General features: G+C 39.1%; 2 protein-coding genes and 1 pseudogene across 2 annotated transcripts; 1 reads left to right on the top strand and 2 right to left on the bottom strand.

The window, feature by feature from the left end:
* Window positions 1-960: 960 nt before the first annotated feature.
* Window positions 961-2,509, bottom strand: LOC126804300 (uncharacterized; annotated as a pseudogene).
* A 6,549-nt stretch (window positions 2,510-9,058) lies between these two features.
* Window positions 9,059-12,662, top strand: LOC126788617 (beta-glucuronosyltransferase GlcAT14A). Its single transcript, XM_050514628.1, is given in 5 exon segments — window positions 9,059-9,788; window positions 9,895-9,970; window positions 10,060-10,130; window positions 10,133-10,174; window positions 12,127-12,662. Coding segments are annotated over 5 exon segments (1,206 nt in total). The 5' UTR covers window positions 9,059-9,292; the 3' UTR covers window positions 12,648-12,662.
* A 322-nt stretch (window positions 12,663-12,984) lies between these two features.
* On the bottom strand, window positions 12,985-16,169 carry LOC126788372 (FT-interacting protein 7). The gene is given in 4 exon segments (XM_050514362.1): window positions 12,985-14,208; window positions 14,211-14,920; window positions 14,923-15,608; window positions 15,610-16,169. Coding segments are annotated over 4 exon segments (3,027 nt in total). The 5' UTR covers window positions 16,113-16,169; the 3' UTR covers window positions 12,985-13,080.
* Window positions 16,170-25,006: the final 8,837 nt, after the last annotated feature.

Genomic DNA, 25,006 nt, shown 5'->3' with positions numbered 1-25,006 from the left:
GCATCCTCCTCCATGATGCCTACGGCCCCAAAGTATTGATCTAGCCCCCATAAGAAGTTGTCTACTTCTCGAGCGTTGCGCATGCCTCCGAAGCTCCTTGGCTTTGGCACCTCGATCCGCTTGGCTTCCACGTTGCTGCTGGTACTAGCCCCCGCGGCTAGTGCGCGCTTGCAAAGGGCAAGATCTGCTTGCATTGCCTCCATGCGTGCAGAATCTGCCTGCATCTCCTCCATGCGTGCAAGCATGCTATTGTGCTCCCTTTCTTGCACTTCACGCATCCGGGCGAGTTCCCCCATGAACTCCTCGCGAACCTTGTCAATCTCTCCCCGCAAGGACTCCTCTAGCTTGAGCATTATGCCCTTGATCGCAGTGTGGATTGCGGCGTCCTCCGCCTCCAAGTCTTCCACCTGGGCTCCCATGCCACTCACGCTCTCTTCCACTTGAGCTAGTCGTGAGTCGATTGCAGCTAACATGTCCTTCACTCGTTCCTTCTTTGGAACCGTCGGGTTGACAAGTTCTTCATGACCCTTCTCTTGCGTGTCGTCGGAAACACTACCAACAGGATTGCCATTCTTTGCCATTGTGTCGAGCTAGCCTCTTGATCGAACTTCGGCTCTGATACCAACTGTCACGAGCTTACTTCTTTCGCTATGCAACTCGTGCGGCCTTAGCAACTCCCTTATGCTAAGTCAGCCTTACTCACAAACGCCCTGCTAGAACAATTGAAAGGCAAGAGAATATTTCAAAAGAGAACTTATATTGAACAAGAGAACTGACAAGTTTACTTGATAGCTTGCTTGCTAGATTGCTTGATGGATGAAATGAGAGGGTGCCTTGCTATTTATAGGCCTCCTCATCCTACTTTACAAGTTCTAGATATTTCTAGGACTATGTACATTGTAGAGAATTCTAGAGAACTCTAATTAAATCTACACAAGTCTAAGATGATCCTTGAGTGTTCTAGAGAACTCTAGAGTGGTCTAGTTCCACTAGCCTCTCCAAGGTTCTAGAGAAATCCGGAAATGTCTCAAGGCTTCTTGAGACTTCCACCATCTTCTAGGATCTTCTATGACCTTCCAAGGAGTTCCGCCATATTCCGGATCCGTCTAGAATGCTCAAGGTAAAATTTGGCTTAACTTTGGCGGGATGTGACAATAAGCTACGTAGTAAGACAAAACACATGCTTGTGGCCATGCCATGGCAATCCTGCACTGCATCACACATTGAATTACATGGATGATAGTTCTTAGGTTTCTATTTTCAAATTACAGCTGAACTGAGTTCCTTACCATGAAATAGCCAATCAAGAACGCATATAAGGAGGATTCAGTAGCATAATTCTTGTTAATTGCAAGAGTCCAGATTCCAGTGACTAGGCTACATACTGCACCTCCGGCTACCCCAGATAGAAAACATAAAGATGTTGTGATATCTAAGTCGATTATTTCTTGCAGTTCTATATTCCTGAACATCTCCCATGTATCAGCTGATGCCTGCACAAAGCCCTTGTTATAGACCCCAACTTGAACAAAACCCCAGCGATTTCCATACATTACCAGAGTTGAAGCCAGTCCTGAATAGCAGTTGGCACTTGGCACATGAAAACAGAAACTCGTCTGTATCCCCTCCAATCGATTGGATGCCTCTTGCTGTGCCCCGAATAACCCCAAGAATTGGAACCAAGATGGAGCCAATGCAGATACTCCCCATTGAGTCCTTAACTGTGTTGCAGAAAGCCTCACTTGTGTCAACATCTGCTCCGCTCGCAAAGTGCATGCACTTGATGCGTGAAACTGTGACTTGCAGCAGGTTCTTGATGAGATGCATTGTCCATGCCATGCTTAGCAAGATAACTATGATAAACAAGATACTGAATCTGCTGCTTATGGCAGTGGCTCCTCCGATGCCGGATACCAAGAAAGAGAGGTAGATGATACAGGTGAAAATTGATTGAACGAGTAATGTTGTGATTTTCGCAGGAGGATTAGCTGTAGAAACTGATAATATTTGGATGGCAAATTCAATTCGGGGACTGACCCAGCAAGCGTAAAGGGATTGAATGACCGCACAGATGATTGCAACCACTCCAGCAGCCAAACTCTCAGCAGAACTTATGGATACGAGTAGTACACCGACTGCGCAGGTTAGCAAGGGGCTGAGCCAGAAGGCTGTTTTAATGGCTTTCGAAGGGCTTAACCTAGTGACCCGTTGCCATATCAAAGCGAAGATCGCAGAGCAGAGTGTTGAAGTGAGCAGTGGAGCATAGAACTTCAGTGGGTGGAAGTGGTGCTTGCGATTGGTGAAAATGAGACCATAAGCTGTCAGAAAGATTATCAAGAAGGAGATCAAAACTAGGTGCAAGTAGAAAAGAAATGTGAAGAGCCTCATGACAAATTCGCTGCCGTGTTTGTTCCGGTACTTGGACATTGAATGGAGTTATGATGAGGTTTCTGTGTCTGCAACCAGTTAAGGTTGATATTAGTCGATCCACCGGTTCTGCAAGAATATGTTTTTTCTTGTAACTGAGAGAGAGAGAGAGAGAGAGAGAGAGAGAGAGAGAGAGAGAGAGAGAGAGAGAGCTGGAAGAAGAAATGGTTGACCGAGATAGAAAAGAGAGAGAGAACCTTGAAGTGGTTCGTACGCTGTAGAAGCCTATTTTCTTCTTTAACGTCTAGTTCCCATCAATTGTATTCAAACTTCGGATATCTACTCTCCACTTTCTTTGCTTCCAAGATATAACAAAGTCTGATGGGAATTCGAAGTTTGAATTCCTATATGTTTAGCCGCTTAGACCTAAACACCTGTTCCATTCTTTTTTATCTAATCATATAAGCTGTGGGATGAACTGACATTCCCTTGTGTTTCTTGTTCCTCACGCACTCTAAATGGGAGCAAATGATGATTGGAAGAGAAATACAACAAAGTCAGCAATGGTAACGTGCTCAGTTAGTTGGGTTGGTTAGTGACCTGTGTCTTCCCTAGTGAAGCAGCTGGGCTTTCTCCCGGACAAACGACCGAATGCTTTTGTTACCTTTATTTTTTTTTTAGTAGAGGGCTTGTCGGTTATTCAAGCCTTAGACATCTTCAAGAAACTACTAAGAGAGATCTCACATTTGAAATGTAACAAATAATATATAACTTATAAGTAATAAATAATATCAAATTGTACCGAGACTTTTTGAGATTAAAACCCAACATCTTAAAGGTGGTTAAGTTGAGACAATATTGGTATATTGATGATTCACGGGCCACACTTGTCCTTGTGCAACATTTTATATCTCACTGTTTCTCTCATCTTGGGCTGCTTGTGAAAAGCTCAAAGCTCTCCTCTGCAGTGGTGCTTATCAAATGGTGGAAGTCGACATGCTGCTGGGCCATTTTTCCCCTCTAGATTTGGTGATCAGTGGTGGTCGCCGGCTTGTTCTCTTGGTGACAAAGGTATGGGTGTCAGACTCTAGTGACTCCATGTTCACGACAGAGACAGCTCTAAAGGCTTTGTCGTCTAACGAGCCTTAGTAGTTGGAAGTGGTTTTGCAACAGCTAAATCTAGAGTTTGGCTTGGTGGGATTCCTTGCGTTTGGGCCCTTCAGTTTGGCTTCGAGCTTGGATACCTAAAGTAGAGGATGTGAGCCATTATGGTTTACAACTGAGTGCAATTGGATTGCGAATTCAAGAGGTAGTGCAGTTTACAAAGTTGGCAGAGCAAGAGTTTACTCTCTCTGCTGAGCATGCATAATTTGAGCCGCATTGCAGTTATATATGCAATGGTGTGGTTGTTAAAATTTAATCTGACATTCTACATCATATGTATGCTGTTGGTTTTGTGATTTATGACCATGAAAATGTGGGTGAATTTTGGCTTCGTTGTTTTTTTTTTTAAGTAAAGGCTAATGCGGCTACCCTCAAACCTCCAATAATAAAACCATCGAATACAAGGAGGGGACGTCAAACCTTAACCCATGATTACAAAGACCTAAAATAAGATAGAGTAAAAGATCACAACCAAGCTAAACAAGTCTACCTTCCACGTAAGACTAGATCTTGCGATGGGCAATCTAACCAAACGATGATTCAAATTTTCAGCATTTGGCGAGCCAAAAACCGAGAACAGTATACAAGCCCAAACAATGTAGTAGTCCAAGACGTAATAATGACCCAAGCCCAAAAATGGACTCAGCTCTTAGTGTCCAACTAAGCCTAGATACGTAACCTACCTACAACGCCGGTTTTCCAATGTCCTTAACCATCCAATCACCGCTAGCCATGGTCAACATCTTACAAAATCCTCCACTGAGCAATAGTGCCAAAAAACTTAGCTCGGTACCCCTAGAGGATGTAGCAAACCACACATACCTATCACCCAAATCGAGATCAGTATCGGTCACAAGACCAGCTCCATGCGTCCTCTTAGCCAATGAATTAGATCACCCCAGCCATCGCACTGCTATCCCAATCGAATATAACAACATCCAGCTCCTAGCAAAATCCTCACCAATCCCAGCCACGCTGATGTTGAGACAAATCGAAACAGAGATCCATTCATCCGTAGCTCAAAACAACCATATTTGTCTTTACCCCTCACCAGCCCCAACAAACCAAGGAGAAAAGAAAAAAAAAACAAAAAGGCAATCAAGAGTTAAGCTCCGGTACCTTTCGCCAGCCTGACAAAGAAAGAAGGAAATGATCATTCCCAATCTAGCTCTGGGATTGCCGATTATGGCCGTTTTTGAACACCGCCGTTGTCAATTTTTTGGTCGCCCTAACCCTAGTTGAGGAGCCAGAGAGTGAATGATATTTGTTTAGTTAACTCTCTAGCTATTTAAAAGTTAAATTTAGTTTTAGCTGAAAACTCTAGCTAAATATAGCTAGGAAGGAGAAAGAAAATAACTCTAGTTAAACTATTTTATGTGTTGAAATTAATTTAGTTTAAGAATAACCATCATTGATGGAGGAATACTATCAAATTCAATAGCTAAATGCTACTTTTAGCTATTATAACTAAGTAAATAGCTAGGGATAATTTATTTTATCCCTATTTTTAATACACATGTATATGGAAAAAAAATCATCTCAGCGGTGTTGAGGGCTGAAGGACTCAAAAACTATAACAACCAAGTCTGCATAACTGAGAGATTGTCTACTTGTTCTTGAAGTTGCACCCAAAACACGTCCTAACTATGAGAAACTGACCCTGCTCATATAAGCATAGCTTTCACTCTCTCTCGGACAATATGAGATATGTGACCTACCTACTTGCTAGCTTACTAGTAAGGCGTCACAATCAATCGTCTTGTTATGGGCTGCCAACTCGTGGCCAAACAACCAAAGTTTTCTTATGAGTTGCGCTAGATCTGACTTCTTCCAAGTGATTGTCTACTGAGGAAGGAACACTCTGGTACCTATGCTGCTATGACTTTGGTCAAATTAATAACCGAGATTTTCGTAGATGTAACTCCAACATATGGGGGAATAATGAGAGATCAATCAGGTGAAGGTACTATGAACTTGAAGCAAATTTGATTGTTGAAACGACATGAAGTGATGTGGGTGTCAACATCAAATCGCATTGATCCAATCTAGACTGTAGAAAAATATCAATGGATCGATGGTTGAACTAAGTTTTCAAGCGACTCCTATGTGCTAGAACTAAAGTGCAATAAAGTAAAGAACAAGGATGTAAAGAAACTTAAACTAACAAACTAAGAAAACTAAAACATGAGTAAATTACTGATGTAATAGAAAGATCTGTGATATTTTTTAGCGGTGCTAGACCCTTTACAATGATGTACAAAGTGCTATTTATATATATTAAACCCTAGGTAAACACATTCTAGAATTTTAAGATATCACAATTTCCTATTAGGCGATGAACCGTTTTTAGTCTTTTTACGGTCATCAATAAAACCCTGCAGAAGATAGTAGTGTAAGAAAGAGTATCGTTATAGGCAGAATATCACAAAGTCATGTAATTGAATTGCCTCACATCATGTAGCCTTAAATCATGCAAATAGAATACGAGAACTGAATTTGAAGTATATTCTGTAGTGGTTATATACCACATATAAACTTCTATGATATCCTAAGTGAGTAGCTCTAACCCTAGGAAATTTCATGTAAAATGTCACGTTAATACGTAGTGCATCCATTAAACATATAACACGAATAATTAAGATTGAAGAAAGAATTCAGACATGCAAATAAATTATCCTTAGCGTCTTAATAAATTTACATGCAACTTATGATCAAAGTCGAAATCCATGTCAATGAACCTTAACCTTTACCTCTTGTTTAACCTATGCTTTCCTTAGTGACATAGCATAAATTAATGGCTATACCTAAAAAAGCACGAACACGCCATACACCTACTCCAAACACAATAAGAATATACACATGCAAAACTATATTCTGAAAGACAAAATATTACATATTTTCTCAAATCAGCATGCCACGCACGTGGACCCAAGCCACATTCACGCTTTTGGGGCTTACAAGATCAGGTGTGGTGTGGAAGGTAATGGAAGTACATGAGGCCCATTTAGAGATTTCTGATTATTAATGGTTTTGGACTTGGGGATCAAAACTCAAGCTCAATAATCTAAATCTTGACATGGGATGCAAAGATGAGATAACCATATCTATAAGTTTAAACACAACAACCTACCTTAGTCATAAGGTTATTAACTTTTCCGGCCACTCATGTTTACCCTGCGGTAATTCTTTGTTTATAGACTACAAATATAGTCTTATTCAAATTCCTCATTCTAATTATTCTTAGTATTGTTATACAAGGTACTAAAAGCCACTGTGACTCTTTTTAGTGAGATCAACTAATATGACATATCCTTTATCATTTCAACTTATCACACTAGCTATTCCCTAGGAGTTTGCTTCTCCAATTTCACAATCCATCCTAACATTACAAGAGCACCTTCTAATTCGTTTGGGTATGTAATGTATTGTTCAGGGTATTTACCTTCACCACTTTAGTATTCTTTCAAAGTCCATTGGATTTATCCCATGAACCTGTTTCTTAGCCATCCCTTCTCCAACCTATAAATTGAGGCTTATAGTTGCTATAAGGAAAAACAAAATTCCTCCCAGTAGCAAAACACAAAACTCCTTCAAGCAATAAACTTAAGTAATACATCCCAGATCCCTCAAGCATACTTCAAGAAAGAAGTCAAGTATTCCAATCCAAAAACCATTTTAACCTCTAAGCTCTACATCTAACCCAGTAAGCACCATTAAATTCCATTATTTCCTAGCAGATTCACCACATCAAATCTTTCCTGACAACAAGCATCTCATCTCTGCAACTGATGTGCTTCTAGCTCCTGTGCCACATTTATTGCAAGGCCTTTCAGGTATTCTATTCATCATCAAAGCCATATGAAGCTCATGCCAACACATACCACAACAACCAAGTCACTGCAATATGCTAACTTTACTGCAGGAAAATTTGGGGAAAACACTACAAATTTTTGTTGAAGCTTTGACCCAATTCTTGAACTCAGAACAAGTAAAAAGAGGAAATCATGCCATTTAAAATGACCCCAACAATCTAGCATAACTTTCTCCTAGAAAAATGATATTGCTGCGATTCTGATCCAACTATTGTGAAAACTAGAATCATAGGGCTTTCCATTGATATATTATGCATAATTTTCCTCCATGTATTTTGCCTGCTATGATCCGTCGAAATTGACTGTTCTGCATATGCAGATTCCTGATTCCGGGTTTCTTTGCTCTTTTTGGTTTTTAAATTTATTTTTCTCATATTTTTCTCGAATGTACCTAAAAATAGTAAAATAAGTTAAAATAGACAATAATAAGAAAATAACTTAACTAAATGAGAGAGATGACATATTAAGAACATCACATTATATGCTCCTATCATTAGGTTGATTCATGCATAAATTAATGTCATATTTTCATTGATCTTAGGAATCTGCATGGCTGAAGTCTTCATTTATGATGATGGCTTCCTTACGGGGACTTCTTTACTTAATACGTTTGGCCGAGCCCAAATCTTGGATACAACCATAAGATAGCTAAATGCAGACCGCACCTCCGCCCAATTCCATTTTTCGGTCGCATCGTTCTCTAAAAGACCACATAAATATAACCATGGGTTGTCACCAACAAGTGTAGGATTGCGGTTAGACTTTTCTCATGATTTGGCCGTGTAAACCCAATAAACAAATTTTCGGCCAAATGTATAAAGGATTCCAATATCAGCCAAAGCTTCAAACTAATTTGGCGATTCCTAATGATAGCAAAATTTAGGTGCAAACATAGCCCTCCCACTCTCATTATCATTGGCGCTCAAGTTGAGTGGTTATAAGACTTGAACACGAATTGTAGAAATATCAAGTCTCGCCAATATTGATTTGAAAACAATAACTGGGCACCTTGGCCATAATTACATGTGTTTCTATCCGAGTCCAGTTGAATTAAGTTGAATGTAACCACGACCAAATTAGTAGAGTACACTCAACCAAATCTTGATTTCCAATTGCGGCTGAGATATCTATACGACTATGGGATGACCAGGGGCCAAAGTAAGAAGAATACGTGATCAGGGGGTCATCTCCTCTACGAATTATGCAACCCAACATTCTATCAAATTCCCCATATACCTTCTCCGCACATCTCCATGAAGGACATGATAAAGAGGAGGGGTGCCCGCTCTGAAATAGAACGCTAAAGGAGGGAGACTTGTCGGAAGTCGGGGATTGCAGCACATATCCCTACGTTTCGGGTTTGCGGCTGCCAAACTATAGAGAGGAGAGCTCTCATCTCTTAATAATTATTGTAAGTGTAATATTAGTTTTATCACTATATTATACTACTTTAAAATATAAATAGTGATTGGTCATCAAACTAGTCGTTGTTATTGGTGAATTGTGTAACGGTGTAAGCGAGAGGCAAATACCAATTTTAGACTAATAGTGGATTGACAGTGCCAATTTGGTTGGTGAATTAGTCATCGGTCTTTGTTCATGGCAGCATTTGATTTGCTCTGATGAGATTGGCAAAAGCGAAGGCAACACAGTACCAGAAATGCACAGCAACAAGTACGGCTGACTGGCACATAGATAGAGGGGCATTCGCTTCTCTTTAAAGCAAGGAACCCAAAATATCAGAGATCCAATCTCACACACTTCCCTATCTGTTTTCCATTAATTTCTCAATCTTTTCTGTTAACCATTTTCACCACCTTCCCTTCTCTTCCTAACCATATTAGACGACAACTCCCCATCTCTCAAAATTCGACATTGTTTCTTCAGCAATGGGTATGAAGGTTTTGGTGGTATCTCTGATGCTAACTTCAACTGTCTTCTCTTTCCTGTACTTCATTTCAACCAGAGTGACAACACCCATTCGCACTTGGAAGCCCATCATCAATCTGAGCAAATCCAACATCAGTATAACTAGCCCATATCCAGTGACCTTTTCATATTTGATCTTAGCTTCAAAAGGCGACTCCCTCAAGCTAAAACGCATGCTCTATGCTCTTTACCATCCTGGAAATTACTATCTGATCCACATGGATTATGAAGCAACGGAAGCAGAGCACAGAGACATAGCTGAGTTTGTGGGTGGAAACCCTGTTTTTGGGGAAGTGGGTAATGTTTGGATTGTGGGAAAACCCAACTTGGTAACCTACAGAGGACCAACAATGATTGCTACCACTATTCATGCTTTGTCTATGCTCTTGAGGACTTGCAAATGGGATTGGTTCATCAATCTCAGTGCTTCTGACTATCCTCTAATCACTCAAGATGGTATGGTGAGTGCCTTGCTGCTCTTGATTCATTGATTTTGCTACCAAATCAATCCCATTTTCTTCTATTGTGTGTTCTTACTTAGTCCTCTTTCTTCTGCTTGCAGATCTGATCCATGCCTTTTCTGACATGCCAAAAGATCTCAATTTCATTCAGCACTCCAGTCACTTGGGTTGGAAACTGTAAGTTTGTTGTTTGCATCTTCTTTTTTATTTTTGTATGTTTTTCCTTATTAGAATAATTTTGTAATATATATTTTTTTAATTTCAAGAAATAAGAGAGGGAAGCCCATCACTATAGACCCTGCACTCTACAGCCTCAATAAATCAGAACTATGGTGGGTTACAAACAAAGGGCTCTCCCAACTGCTTTCAAGCTATTCACAGGTTTAACCTCATCATCTCTTCAACAGCTTTTTTTTTTTGGGTCTTTTAATTAACGAACAAGCTAGACTCAATTGATTAATTCTCTGGTTTGTGGTTGATAGTTAGTCTTCTGTAGGCGTAGCAGTTAGGACGTGTGAACTCTGTTTAAAGAGGCAGACACACACAGCACACACTAATTAACACTAATTATTAGGAGTTTTTCAAGCATTTACATTGTCATCTTAAATTTTCATTGGTTTAGCTTGTCATCTTAATCATCAATTCAAAATTCTGAAACTGAAACTGAAAATAAAATTTTCTTTAATCGGTAAGGGTAATCGGGTAAAGATTAATTAGCCTACTTGGCTGAACTGTTAAGTTCCTCTGGAACCAAGTAGATACAACAATGAAAACCAAAACCAAAACCAAAGGATTTTTGTTTTTCTTTAGATTTTGTTTGCTTTTTATAACAAATTTTACAGACGTTGACACATGTGGATGGGTGGTGCTCCGTTGTAGCAGCTTTCTCACACTCATTTGTCACTTTCTCCATTTTCTTTACTTCAGTTTCACTTGTTGGTTGGATTTATTGGTGGTTGATAACTGCTTATTATCTGTCAGCAAGTTCTTAGATTTTCTCTTCCATTTAATCACCACCTAACCTTTGTTGGACAGACCCAATAACCTATATTAACCATCTTACCATAGTGCACTTTTATTAAAGGCAAAGAAACTAAAACATTCACAAGAATAAGAAACCCAAATTTACACGGGCATCTGCACCTAATTACCTGGATGACCTCATTTATTAGGACAGTTGCACTTGAAGCTCACTTGGCCTTATTTATATTTTGAGATTAGAAAGGGCCGAAAAGGGTTGTACTAGCAGTGTTTATAGTTTTCTAAAAAAACATATGATACATATACACATGTATGTATGTGTAGGTCAGTGTTGTTTATCAAATTATTTTTACTCTCAATTAGTTCTGGTGTTTAGTGATCAGCTCCTGAGCCCAATTCAGAAGATTATTCCTAAACCAAGATTTTAAAAGTTCTATACCTTAGAATGCTCAAAACAACCCGCTGTGAATCAAACAATAAATGATCCGCATCAAGCACATTGGGTGGCATTGGGCCATTGGACGTACAAAAATAAATTTTTTCTAGCTGATTCTCATTTGCCCTGTAACACTCCATGAAAATGATTAAATTGTGATTTAGTTCTGAATGAGAATATTATTTTTATTTACAAGAAAAGATAAAAACAAGAACCAACGGCATGGCTAAACATAATACATATTGGTAAAGACAAGCACATACCTGAAATATTAGAGATTGAGTAGAATGTTATTAGTTTAAGTTAATCTTCTGCAGGTCACTAAGTCTGAGTAATCTCTCAGTGGGGAGAGTGCAGGGGTTCGGCTGATATAGCGGTTGATAGTAGAAACCTACCCATCATGTAATTCTAGTAGTATGTATTCGAATATATATTCAAGTGTTTTAAGTTTCCCTGAACTATATAGATGCAGATACTCTTGGTAGCAGGATTTTTGTTTGAAAGACTATGGTAGCAGGATTTGAATCTCTATATAATATCAGTCTCTCCATAGTGAAGTCATTAACTTGTTGTGTAATTACTTCATATAAATAATCATGTGTTAAAAAAATATGACTCTTACATAAATAAGTACTTGACCAAAAATTCACACTTTGTCAGCTCAACTACTCTCCATAGGTTTAAAGCTTGTTTTGCATATTATCATTTGCTGATAGTATTTTCTGGTATTTTGAGTTACTAATATTTTCTTTTTTTATTTCTCAGCACTAAAAGCATTAGAGTACGAAAGCATGCTCTTTGTAGAAGATTTTCATACTCTACTACTTTCAGTGTTGTGCTGAAATAGAAGATTTGAACAAATAGGAACCCACAATAAACAGAAAAAAGTTTATTCATATTTCTTGCTTTGCCTCAGGTTCAGCTTGGACAATGATATCAAGACCTTTTTCTGAGTATTGCGTAGTGGGTTGGGACAATCTGCCCAGAACCCTCCTCCTCTATTACACCAACTTTGTCTCATCTCCTGAAGGTTACTTCCAGACTGTCATATGCAACTCAGAAAACTACAAAAACACCACAGTCAGCCATGACCTCCACTACATTTCATGGGATACACCTCCAAAGCAGCATCCCAGGTCACTTGGACTCAGAGATTTCAAAAGAATGATTCAAAGCAACCGTCCATTTGCTAGAAAGTTCAAGGAAAATACCCCTGTGCTTAAAAAAATTGATCAACAACTGCTCAAACGAACCCCCAGACAATTTGCTTATGGTGGATGGTGTTCTTCTGGGAAAGAAAAGACTCAGGGTTCATGCTCAGGGTTGCAGGGTGAAAACTTTGGAGTTTTAAGGCCAGGTACTGGGTCTAGGAGGTTGAAGTTCTTGTTAACAAAACTTGTTTCCAGGAGGATTAATCTGAAACAACAATGCAGATGATTCCTTCTGTTTTTTTTTTTTGCCGAGGGGGCAGATGCTTCCATTAAACCACATTGAATAACTACTGCAATGCTTGTAATTAGTTATGCCTTTATAAATGATAATTTATGTTAGCAACTTTGTTTAATATTCAGGACTGGAGAAAATTCAGGCTAGGAAATCTTCAACCTATAGCTAAAGAGAAGGTCACCGTGTTAAAGTTTATTTGGTTTGCAACTCAGTCCCATTCAATATAGATGGCTATTTACTCACCCACTCAACCACACTCAAAACTCAACATAACAAGTCACTTTTCTCTTAATCAATGAATATTAATTCAAGTCACATAAGAAAATGATGTTCATGTCAAATACATAGACGGATATTAAAAGAAATACCAATACATTTTATGAGGTAGTGAACTTGGATCTTCACCTGTAGAACCTGAAATCATCTACATGATCTGGTCAGACAAGGATGGAAGTCGCCGGAAAAAGTTGGTGGAGAGTGATGGCATATCGTGACGGAACCTAGGGTGGCGCAGGTAATAGAACCCTGACCCCAACACAAGCGCCTTGAATGACACCACATAAAACACCAAAGATGCCACTAAGCAGAATACCACAAATATTCCGGTTGCCCTCGGATCCCTCCAATTGAACAAGGCCTCCAAACGCTCTCCTTGGGCCGCTACGTCGCCCAACAGAGTTTGGGCCCGGCCGCCCAAAGCCCACAATCGATCATATCGTATTCGAATTGTGTCCGCGGGCCGCGTAGAAGGGAACCCATCAAGCTCTTCATCCAACTCATCCGGGCTCACAGCATCAACATATGAGATCCGAGGGTCCATATTGGCCGGCACTCTCTGACGGTACCTCAATCTCACCAGTAGGACCAAGAAGGCATACATGAACAGCGTCGGAAATATCAAATGCGGGCATAAAACCACAGCCACCAGCAGCACGTGCATCAGAACAGTCGTCGGCGTGTGCTGCCACGTGCGAATTCCTTCCAGCCACCTTGCCAGTGCCGCCACACGTTTCAGGCATCCCACGACGTGGAACCAGTTGGCCTTGCTCCTCCTCATGCTCCACACGTGTGTATCAGAGTCCAGCATGAACTGAACCACCTCCTGACCCAGCTGCGGCTCCGACCTCCCCAGCCTCGCCGTAACTATCCTCATAGCCGTGTGCCGCAGAATGTCCTGTTGGGCCGGACCCAATGGCCTCAAGTAATGCATTCTCGGAAGCATTGGTGTGTTGTACGCTTGTACCAGGCTCAGCCAAGACGAACATGAGAACCGCACGGCTATCTCTATCTCTCCCATTTTCTTAGCCCCACCGGGAAGCAACACCGTAAGAGAATATGAATTCATGTAAACCCGATTCGTATCGAGAGTGGATAGCTGCACCCGTATCTTTCCGATACGAATATCTTTCTCGGGTTTCCCTGCTTCATCGCGCCCGTACCTTCCATTATCGAAAACCCCGATAGTGAGCACAGTGCAGGGATCGTACACATCCCAAGTGTATTGCTCGTTCCACCGCGGGTTGAACCGATCCAGCGCGGGTTGAACCGATCCAGAATCGTGCGGGTTCGGACCCATTTGGGTCCATATTTGGCAACCACATAAGTATCAGTTGACCCACGCATGCCATTCTTGATCTTCACCGGAAGAAGATTGGTGGCGCCGCAAATTCCGACTTCGAGTAACCCAATGGCAGGCCTAGCCAGCTGCTTTGCCGCAGCTCTGACATCGCTGGTAACGTGAGTTGCCTCGTCAAGCATGTGATAGCCTCCTTCCAAACAAACCCGCAGGTGTATCCGACAGGCGTAAGGACGCGCCTCGTCGCCAATCAAGTTAAACCATCTGGACTTGGGCTCCGCACGATCATCTGTTCTCTTCTCAACGCTTGGCACGTGTAACTTGGTGTGTCCCACTGACTGCCCATTGGTTACATCTTCAACGGTCATGGTCATGTACGGCTCAAAAGGCTCGGCTGCTACAAAAACCAAGTCTTCGTTCCAAGTGGGATTGGATAAGCTGGAGAACGTAGACCCAACGCAGGCCCTACCCATTTTGAAAAGCTGGGCCCCGAAATGAGCCTTCACATAAAGCTCGGGTTTCCGAACCATCTTATTATTATTAGCCTCGGGTCCCGAACCTAGCTGCAGATCTTGGGTCTGGATGACCGTTACTCTCAAGTACCACAGCTTCGGAGACAAATAAACCTTGGCCCGGGTCTCGGGAATCAACCCGCCGGAATCCGACTGCCATGCCTCTTGGAATGAGCCCCTGTCCAGACAGCGAGCATGACATCATTTCCCGGCGACTTTTCAGAGTCGAGAGTGTACCACTGAGGAGCGAGAGGGCTGTCCGGTGGGACTCTCTTGGGAACCTCCTGCAAATCGAAAGACACCATTCCGAGACTAGACTCTGTACGCGTGGGAGCTTCTTCTCCTTCCTCCTTGATCTCCTCTTCTGCCCAGACAGACACTTCCAGAGAGGTTGAATTCAAACCTTCCTTATCAAAAGCAAAGACTTGGTCCCAGTCCTTGTCGATTTGGCTCTTCGTTTTGATGCTGTGTGTTCCAATCGCAAGCTTGGCGTAAACGGCGGCTGATGAACTAACACCATCTGCTCTCTTGGCTTTGACAACTTTCACGTAGAGAAACGGAATCCGATCAACGAGATCATATGCGCTCCAATTTCGATCCCGGGTCAAAGGTTGGAGCTCCATCTCGTTGATGCCCATATCACTCCTCTCTACATGCTTGTCTTTGTCTTGGTGATTTGGCTTGTCACTGTAAGCAATCGGAGGATTTTCAACCTCTAGCGGTGGAGCAGCAACAGTTGAAGAAGCCTCCCCTGTTTTTGGGGCAGATTCCGGTGCTGTCGTCGGCTTGTCTTCAGCTGGTTTGTTAGTAGCCTCCTCCTTCAGTTTCCCTTCTTGTTTAATCTCCTGCCCCTCTTTTGGCTGCTTCTTGCTTGTTTTCCTCCTCTTTTGGCTTCTCCGGCGACTTCTCCTCCGCTGCTGGCTTCTTTTCTTCCGCCGCCGCAGCTGTTGCAGGTGGGTCTTCATCAATATAGTAAATCTTCAATCCCAGCTCACCCTTGATCTGAGAAAAGACGCTCCTTTTTTCCAATGGGAAGTAAACGAGTGTGTTCTCCGGCTCTGCTTTCACAAAGGTAGAGCCTGGGATCTTGACCTTGCCAAGAAAAGTGCTTCGCTTCCCACTCTTCTTATCGTTGTAGATATTGATTTCCAACATCTCAGAACGCATGGACTCATTGTCGTGAACTATAAACTCGAGCTTCTCGTCCCACTCTGGGTTGAGATCTCTATGCTTGGTCTTTGTTCGTCGTCTCTGCCCGTCGAAGTCTACGATGGCATAAGCACTCACAGTTCCTTGGCCGTCTTTGGGCATTAAGTTCTTGGCATTGCAGACTTCTACGATCAGCTTACGGCCAGAGGTTTCTGCCATTTCTGCCACTTCGAACGGTTCCCTGAAATTGGTGAAGAGAATTACAGAGAGAGAGAGAGAGAGAGATGTGATTTGAATTGAGGAGTACTGAGTATACAATGTTTGTTGTTTATGAAAATAAATAGGGGCCACGAAGCAGGTTTAAAAAGAGGGAGAGGGAGGAGCGTGGACACGTCAAGAGGACACAAAACGCCACGTTTTGGCTGAGCACCGTGCCTGGTGCTGAGACTTGCACTGACTATCTACTCTGGGTTTGGTAATTACATTAACCAAAGATTCTAATTATCTTAACTTGAAGTTCAATTAATTTACTGTGGATTTGGAATTTGACGTACAACGTGAAAATGAAGATACTCTGCACAGGTTAGATACTATGCTCGTACATAAGGGTTTTTCATTTGTTCTCTATCTTTAGTAGCAGGGATGAGTGGAGAGACGTTGCATCCTTCTGCAGAAATGAACGTTGCTTTGTTATTTGTGTTCCATATTGAGTTGATTCCTAGTCAGCATTGGCAGGAAAAACATTAATTAAACATAGGTTTCCCGACACAAAAGGATTAAAGAATTCTGCAGATCATATATAGTTCTCAACAAAATGAAAACGAAAGAAAGGAAAAGGTAATTGTATTCAGGCAAATTATTCTCCATCTTTTTTTTCATTGTGCTCTTTTCTTTTATCAAATGGGAACACTAGGAACAAAAGAACGCAGTTTTATCAACTGATGAACTGAACTGCAGCAAGTCTTCTGGCGTTGAAATTACATAATGAGGTTGATAACTTGGTATACATGGTTCTCGTGGCACTTGGGTTTTGGAGAAGGAAGGCACTTGGGTTGGTCACTTAGTTGCCAGATGATACACGCTTGAAATTATGCCGATGTTAATTGACATGGTAGAAGATGGGTAATTTTGAGATTTGACAAATATATCTATCTCAAACAAATCTGTCATTTCATATATTTCACATCCCCTAGAATATGTAACATTAACTTGGAAAACTAAAAAGGTAAAGCTATCACTCTTTATACTTAACAAAATAACTATAACGATGATTGGAAAACAACCTATATCCGCCAACCAGGTTTGGCTCAATTGGCTAGGACAAACTTAAGGTGTATCATCCACACAAGTTCGATCCCCGCTGTCAGCAGGTCTCGTTGGCTCGCAATCTTCAAATTCTCCTGCGGAAATCCATACCTGAGGATTGTGTGACAGGTACGTGTCCGTCGTAAGTCCTTCAGGGTTGAAGTTGTGGTATGCCCTGGCGATGGTGTTGTAGCGTAACCAAGCTCCCACCAAAACTTTTTGTAACAAAAAAAAACCTGCATCCATATATATGATATAATCCTCATTGGGTTAATACATAGTCTACTGCCACCTAGAAGAGAGGCCAAGTATGCAATAATGACACTCGAATCTACATCCACAAAATAAAAAGTATTCTAAGATTCTACACTAGGCCAAAAAAGTCCAACTGCTGTCTAATGAAAACTTATGTGCTCAGAACCTCGTGCTTATGTGATAGCAACTCAACAATTTTAAACCGTCGAATGAAAAATTCTTAGATGAATTCGTATTTTTAGTTAAATGTTGTCTGAGTTATCCCGAACTCACCCAAAATTGAGACAAATATAACTATTTGTTGTCTTCAACATAAATACATAGCATAAAAATGTCGTCTCATTTATTATGAGAAAGCAAATTTATGTTGTCTAATAGGCATTTTATCAAAGTTTCATTAATTGTTCTACTGTGTTAATGAAACCATATTTCACTATCTAGATATATTTATTCCAAGAAACCTATTTGACCGCAAATAATGGTTGACTAAATGGATATGTAATAACACACAACTATAGTTTCTGCTCTATTTAGAGGTGGCAAACGGGGCGGGCCGGGCCGGCCCAGTCTATTTTATGCAGTCAAAAACCGTGTTCGTACCGGCCCATTTATTTAGACACAATTACAATAAAAATATATTATGTAATTAGAATATTTGTTTTATATAGTTATTTAGAATAGTAAAATAAATAAAATACTACAACATATTATATAATTTTATTTTTAAAACGTTATGTATGTCAAAACAATGAAGTTTTTTTTCACTACTTTGATAATATTTGTGAAATATTATAGTTAAAATAATAAAATAATCAATACATTTTAATTTAAAAGTTCTAATATTCAAGTCTAATAATGATAATTGTTTAAATATTTATATAAATAATATAAAATTATGTGTTTGACGGGCCGGACCGACTTTTAACGGCTCGGGCCAGTGCCAGGTTCGGGTTTTTCGGCCCATTTGCCACCCTTAGCTCTATTATAGTATGTAGAATGAGACAAATATGATGTCTGAATTTTTTTTTGTACTGTTTGAATTCATGCGTAACAACAAATATAATTTAAGTTACTGTTATCTTGATTAATTTCTGAAATATTTAACTGTTGTCTGAATTAGGGTGAAAATAGCCAACTCCAATTTCTTTACGTTGTTTATTTTATGCTAATATAATCTCATTTGGACCTAGAATACATGTTTATAGGAAACACCAAACAGTTTATACCACATTCATTTAAAAAAAAACATTGTAATTCAGTTGTCATTATATCATCAATTAAAAGTAGAATCAATTTATACATGCCTTCTTGCAATCCTAAACCTAGCGATCACTCAACTATTGTATGAAGTACATGTAAAATTTACATTACACTGAAAGTTGAACTAGCATGCTATGCATGCCATTGGTTTCAACTGATCTCAGATCTCAGGGTTGATTCTTCAATAGGCAGCCTTATCTCTACGTATGTCTTAAGCGATTTTTTGGCACTAATTAGTTTCATCGGTCATGTACGATCATCATGCATATAAGGTAATTAAAACCTGCAATAAATTGAGAATATTGTTGTAGAAAATATGGAATTGGTCTACTTATTGGATAATCCATTTATATAGGGAGAATATTATAATGGTAACTACAACGTACATTATGATGACAATAATGACTAAACGTTACACAATAACTATTGAATGTTAATCACTTAGTCACCTTTGTCTGTTACATTGACAAGACACATAACATGTTTTTTCTTTAACACTCCCCATTGTGCCGAGTCAACAGTAAAATGGTGGATAAAGTGTTGCCTCATTAAAAAAACTTTGCCAAGTAACAAAAACCTAGTGGGAGAAAATAAAACCTTAGTCGAAGGGAAAAAGAGCACAACACACCTGTTATATTTGAGAATAATATATATGTGCTAGACTGCCCCTGATGTCTACACATCCCCCTGATTTTTACTTTAATCATGGGAGCTTTGATGACTTTCGCATATTTACTTTTATGCATATCTAGCGATGACGTGGATAGTGTTCATTCTCATCATATCGTTTTTTTTTGTATAGGGACTAAATAAGCTTAAACCTTTAGATATTATTGTTGCATAGACACAGAGCTATACAATGAATGAGAGGTCGAGTCTTGCATATTGTGTTAACTGCAATATTGCGTCTTTGCACTTGTATATGAAATCTCATTTCTCAACACTTATTCGTCACCTTCTATTTAGACGAAAACAGATATAATTTTAAAGACTTCGACTGATCATGAGAGTTATAGAAGTCTCACTTTTAACTTTTAAAGTACCTGAAGCCGATTGATGGTTAATCATCAATATTACAGTCATCGAGATCCATTTCGAGACTGTGTCTTCCCAAAGATCTTTTTCATTCTCGACTAAAAATTTGCAATATCGACATCTTTTTAGTTCATCAAAAGTCTGTGCAAATCCATATTGAATACTTAATAACATAATTCATCTTATTCTTATTTCAAGTCAAGTATTTACTTCGTGAACATTTCAATTCCTTTTGTAGCGCTACGTGGTCTAGAGATACTTCTTGGGTGAATGAAGCCTGTTCTAGGAATTTCATGTATATCTCTTAATTTCGATCTCCATAAAGATATCTTATTGCCATGTATTCATAAGCTGCGTTTGTTAGTTTTTTTAGAAACTACCGCAAATTGATAAGGTAGTGAAGTGCAACGGCATCCATTACGAGAATATTTCTGTATGGTCAATTATAAATTTATATATTCTCGTAGTCGATTCCAGTGCGTTAGTGAGAGACCTTGCGCCATAAGATGAGTCTAAACTTTTTTCTCATCATGCATCTTGACAAAGACATATGATAGGGTTTACACTTGCGGTGTCAGCTTCACCTGTCCAAATACATATCTCTTTGTTAGTGAACCTTAGCTCATGCTGGATCGCTTTTTTCCATTATGCCAAAATTACTTCGTTGGTATTTCTCAACGAAGTATGGTTCGATATCAAGACTCATCCTACATCCTCATGTGGTTTGTATTTGTAGATATCTCTATATTTTCAAGGATTTGTTCTAACATCTGAGGCGTCCCCCAGTGGTAACAAAAATCCAGGAAATTCTCATGAGGTAGATATGAGACTATAGATCAATGGATCCGTTTGTGCCAAACTCACTTTGTTCTTTTGATCGAGTATATATCAAACTTAAGGTGGCCTCCCCCTCTTCCATGGAGAGCCACGGCATGTGACACCATTTATGCCACTTTATGGCATTACCATGCCACCATCTATGCCCTGCTAACGGTCCGTTGTAGCAGAGTAAGCTGAAAAGCCCTATATATTCTATTAGAAAAGCCTAAACGTCTTTCTAAAGCGCTAACGAGCAAGAAAACGGATGGGTGTTGGCAACGCAATACCCAATTCTTCTGAGGTGGCCTCATGTTCTCATCGTAGGATGTCAAATTTTGTAAGCACATTTGCAGCTGATATATATGATCTCGTCACTTTTGTGCAATAGTGGGAATCAAAATGAGACAGAGTGGGGACAAACCACAATAATTTCTGTCATTCCACTTAAACATTCTTTGTTCTTATCTCCCCCTACTGACGGGAAGACTGTCTCATCAAAGTGATATTCTGCATATCTAGCAGAAAAAGAGATCGCTTGTCAAGGTTGCGATATGGCGGATTATTTGGATGCTCATCTCAAATAAGAACACTTATTCACATTAATTGACTTCACCATTATGCGATGTGGTGTCGCAATTTAGCACGTAGGTTAATTTGGTTGAGCTCAAAGATTGTAGATCTGTGTCAATCTTGGCAAGCTCAAGTATTTTGATCAATCGATGTCAGGGATTGTAATTTACGATAATGAGGGTGATGGCCGTGTCGAGTGAATAAGAGGATGTCTCTGTAGAAATTACATTAGGCAAAAAGGCCGATTTGCACCCTAAACTTGGTCATAATTGTCAATTTGCACCCTGAACTTGCATTTGAGTCAATTTACCTCCTAAACTTGGTAAAAATTGCCGATTTGCACCCTATCCGTTAAATTTAATGTTTTCCATCCAATTTTAAGTCACATGTCATGCATTTGAGAGGCAATATTGTCATTATATATTTATTCATATTTAATAATGAAATAAATTAATAAAATTACTTAAGATGAACACTTGTTACAATTTTTTTTTTCGAAACATGTTATTGATTTATATATTTATTATTTTACGTGATATAGTATGTTAAAAGATATTAGCAAAATATAAATATATACATTGAAAATTAAAAATAAATGTGTGTTCTGGGAGAATTACTATTCTACCATTATGTGTGTCTTAGCCTTATTAGATTTCATGTTAGAGATAGATTCGTATCTCTGTAATAGATTAGGACTCTGAATCCTACGGGATTGTAGTTATGTAATGCCTATATATAGACCCCATTATCAATAATTAAATGGTTACGTTTTGTTCCATTACGTCGTTATTATTCTCGTTTCGTTCCTCCTTCAACAATGTGTACATATATATATATATATACACACAACACACTATATTTGAATGGGTGGGTATGTTGAATATATAATTCGAAATAGGGTTAAGTATGTAGAAAAAATATGTAAATAAATAATTTGATTAAAAAATAATCCTCATTTTAAAGAATTTGTATTTATTTTTAAGAAAAATATAAATAGAAAATGACAACATTACCCCTCATGTGCATGACATTTAACGCAAAATTGGATGAAAACAGTTAAATTTAACGGATGGGATGCAAATCGGCAATTTTTACCAAGTTTAGGAGGTAAATTGACGTAAATACAAGTTTGGGGTGTAAATTGACAATTTTAGCCAAATTTGGGGTGTATTTTGGTAATTTTACCATTACATTACCCTAAATGGAAATATTGGTGTGCATACCGCTATCAAGACTATTAATGTAGTCATTTTCCTTGAGACCAAAGTGGGTTTGTAACTAGCATATGAACATTAGTTTTAGCAGTAAATGGTGTGATGACACGTGACCAGCGTGTCGACACATTAACCAACACCATAAGGTATTTAAGGTTTCCCAGGTTGGTTGAATCAATCCACATGCATAATCATCTTCGGATTTGAACATAATGAGAAGATATATGTGTCATTTGCATAGGATGGTCTCAATCCTAATTTCTTTAAAAGATAGGCTTTGAATGATTAGGTTGCCATAATGTAACATGAGTATCCGTATGTAATTCCTTGAATATACAGATACACATATCACCACTTGGGGTCCCAATGAATCATGCCAAAACTCAAATATGTCAGAATCCCGAAGTTCATTTTCTTTTAACGTTGTTGTATTCAATAAGTGGTTACATGTAACAGCTAGGTTGACATAAAAACTTCTTTATTACTCAGTTACATCCACATTCATTAGAGATAATACAAAGGAAGTCAATTATAATCTTACTTATTCTTTTCACATGAAAAGTCGTTGACATAATATTTAAAACGTATGAAGGGTTCGATTATCTCTTGTTGGCTCTTGTTATATAAAATGCCAATGAGGTATATAGTAAGACATGAAAATGAAATATAAACCCAAATTCTTTAGAGTAATTTGATAAAATTGCAAACCGATATCTCCTTTCCATAATGTATGTATATAGGAATCCCGAAGGAGTATAAATGACTGATCCTTATTAATATTATTAGTTATATCCACAAATATGATACTATTGTTCTTCATTACTACTACTATGGGGATCGCATGATGCATTTCTATGCATTCAATTATTCATGTCATACTAATATTTTGTGAAGTTGCTTTACTTTATGCGGTACTTCGCAAAGTCAAAATATTGAAAATCGAACCACGTATATCTCGATTATTATTCGAATATTCTCAATTCATTGAGAAAAATTCATAACTTTGGTTGATGATTGCATTAAGGTCTTATCCAATCTAAATATACTTAAATACCAAAGTCTAACAAAATTTTAGGCATAACAACCATTTTAAGAATATCTTGAAAAATTAAGGGCAGACTATAATTAAAGTGTGGAACCTCATAACTAGATTCTTATCGTTGTTTTGAATTTAAATTATTTTTAAGTCATGTTATTCAATATTGAATATACTTTTTCAAATCGTCGTACTGCCATTATTCTATATTCTTTTTGTACCATGGCACTTCATTTCTCATGTCATATCCCATAAACATTTTTCACATGGTACATTATTATCAATTGTCATTGATCGGTTTGTATGGAGCTACATGTCCATAGTAATTGCCTTTTTATTTAGGGTTATTACTCCATTTTTATGCAAGGTTTGTTTTGGGAAAGTTTCTTTGTCTTGAGATACCTTTCGTTGTCATTCAAGATGTTAATTATGCTTCCAAGCTACGTGTAAGAACCATGTTTGCATAATTCGATTATGGTTGAGCCTTGGCTGGCTTGTATGGGAGGTTGGTACTCAAATTCTTCAGAGTCCAATAAACGAAAGTCATGTTGTGCTGGTTTAACCAACTGTAGATAAAATACGAGACTTTTAGTGTAGAAATCTAATTAAAACTTTAAATAGACGTACACGAAAATCAATCATACCAAGATACATTATGGTCACTTTGAAACATTGTGAAGTTGCATTATTGTCACGACCCGGACCGCTCCACCGTAACACGATATTGTCCGCTTTGGGCATAGCCCTCACGGTTTTGTTTTTGGGAGCTCAGAAGCACCTTCCCAGTGGGTCACCCATCCTGGGATTGCCCTGGACCAAACATGCTTAATTTCAGAGTTCTCCTCTCCTCCGAAGCCGTTGAGCCCCCAAAAGGCCTCGCATTAGATAGAGGTGGGCATGTACATATAAGGCGCATCACCCCCTCTCCGTTGGCCGATGTGGGATATTACAATCGACCCCCCTTGGGAGTCCGACGCCCTCGTCGGCACACTTGCACCACACGACAGAGTGGCTCTGATACCAAATGTCACGACCCGGACCACTCCGCCGTAACACGATATTGTCCGCTTTGGGCATAGCCCTCACGGTTTTGTTTTTGGGAGCCCAGGACCAAGCATGCTTAACTTCGGAGTTCTCCTCTCCTCCGAAGCCGTTGAGCCCCCAAAAGACCTCGCATTAGATAGAGGTGAGCATGTACATATAAGACGCAGCACCCCCTCTCCGTTGGCCGATCTGGGATATTACAATTATCACAGTGAAGACATAAAAGTTAATACATTTCCAAGAAATACAAATTGGATTGCAAGACAAGAGATTTCAATGGTCATATTTACCAATGCTTCGTGAAACTACTTTATCACAGTAATATGTTTGTCCATTTTCATATAATGCTCATGAGATTTCATTATCATGGTTTTGCTTATTTCATATAACATACTAAATAAAATAATTATTTAATAAAATGCATAAGCATAGCATGTTTAACAAGTAGAGCATAGCATTTAACATAATTAATTTGTTTTTACAAAACTAAGGCAATTATCGTATGTATGCCAAAGACCATGTATAAGTATAATGCTTAAAATGTAAATAATAGCATTACGATTCAATTACATGCT

Source organism: Argentina anserina, chromosome 1, assembly GCF_933775445.1.
Source record: "Argentina anserina chromosome 1, drPotAnse1.1, whole genome shotgun sequence".
In the NCBI taxonomy this organism is placed as follows: domain Eukaryota; kingdom Viridiplantae; phylum Streptophyta; class Magnoliopsida; order Rosales; family Rosaceae; genus Argentina; species Argentina anserina.
The sequence above is the reverse complement of the archived record's forward strand: the minus strand, read 5'-3'. Positions and strand labels throughout refer to the sequence as shown.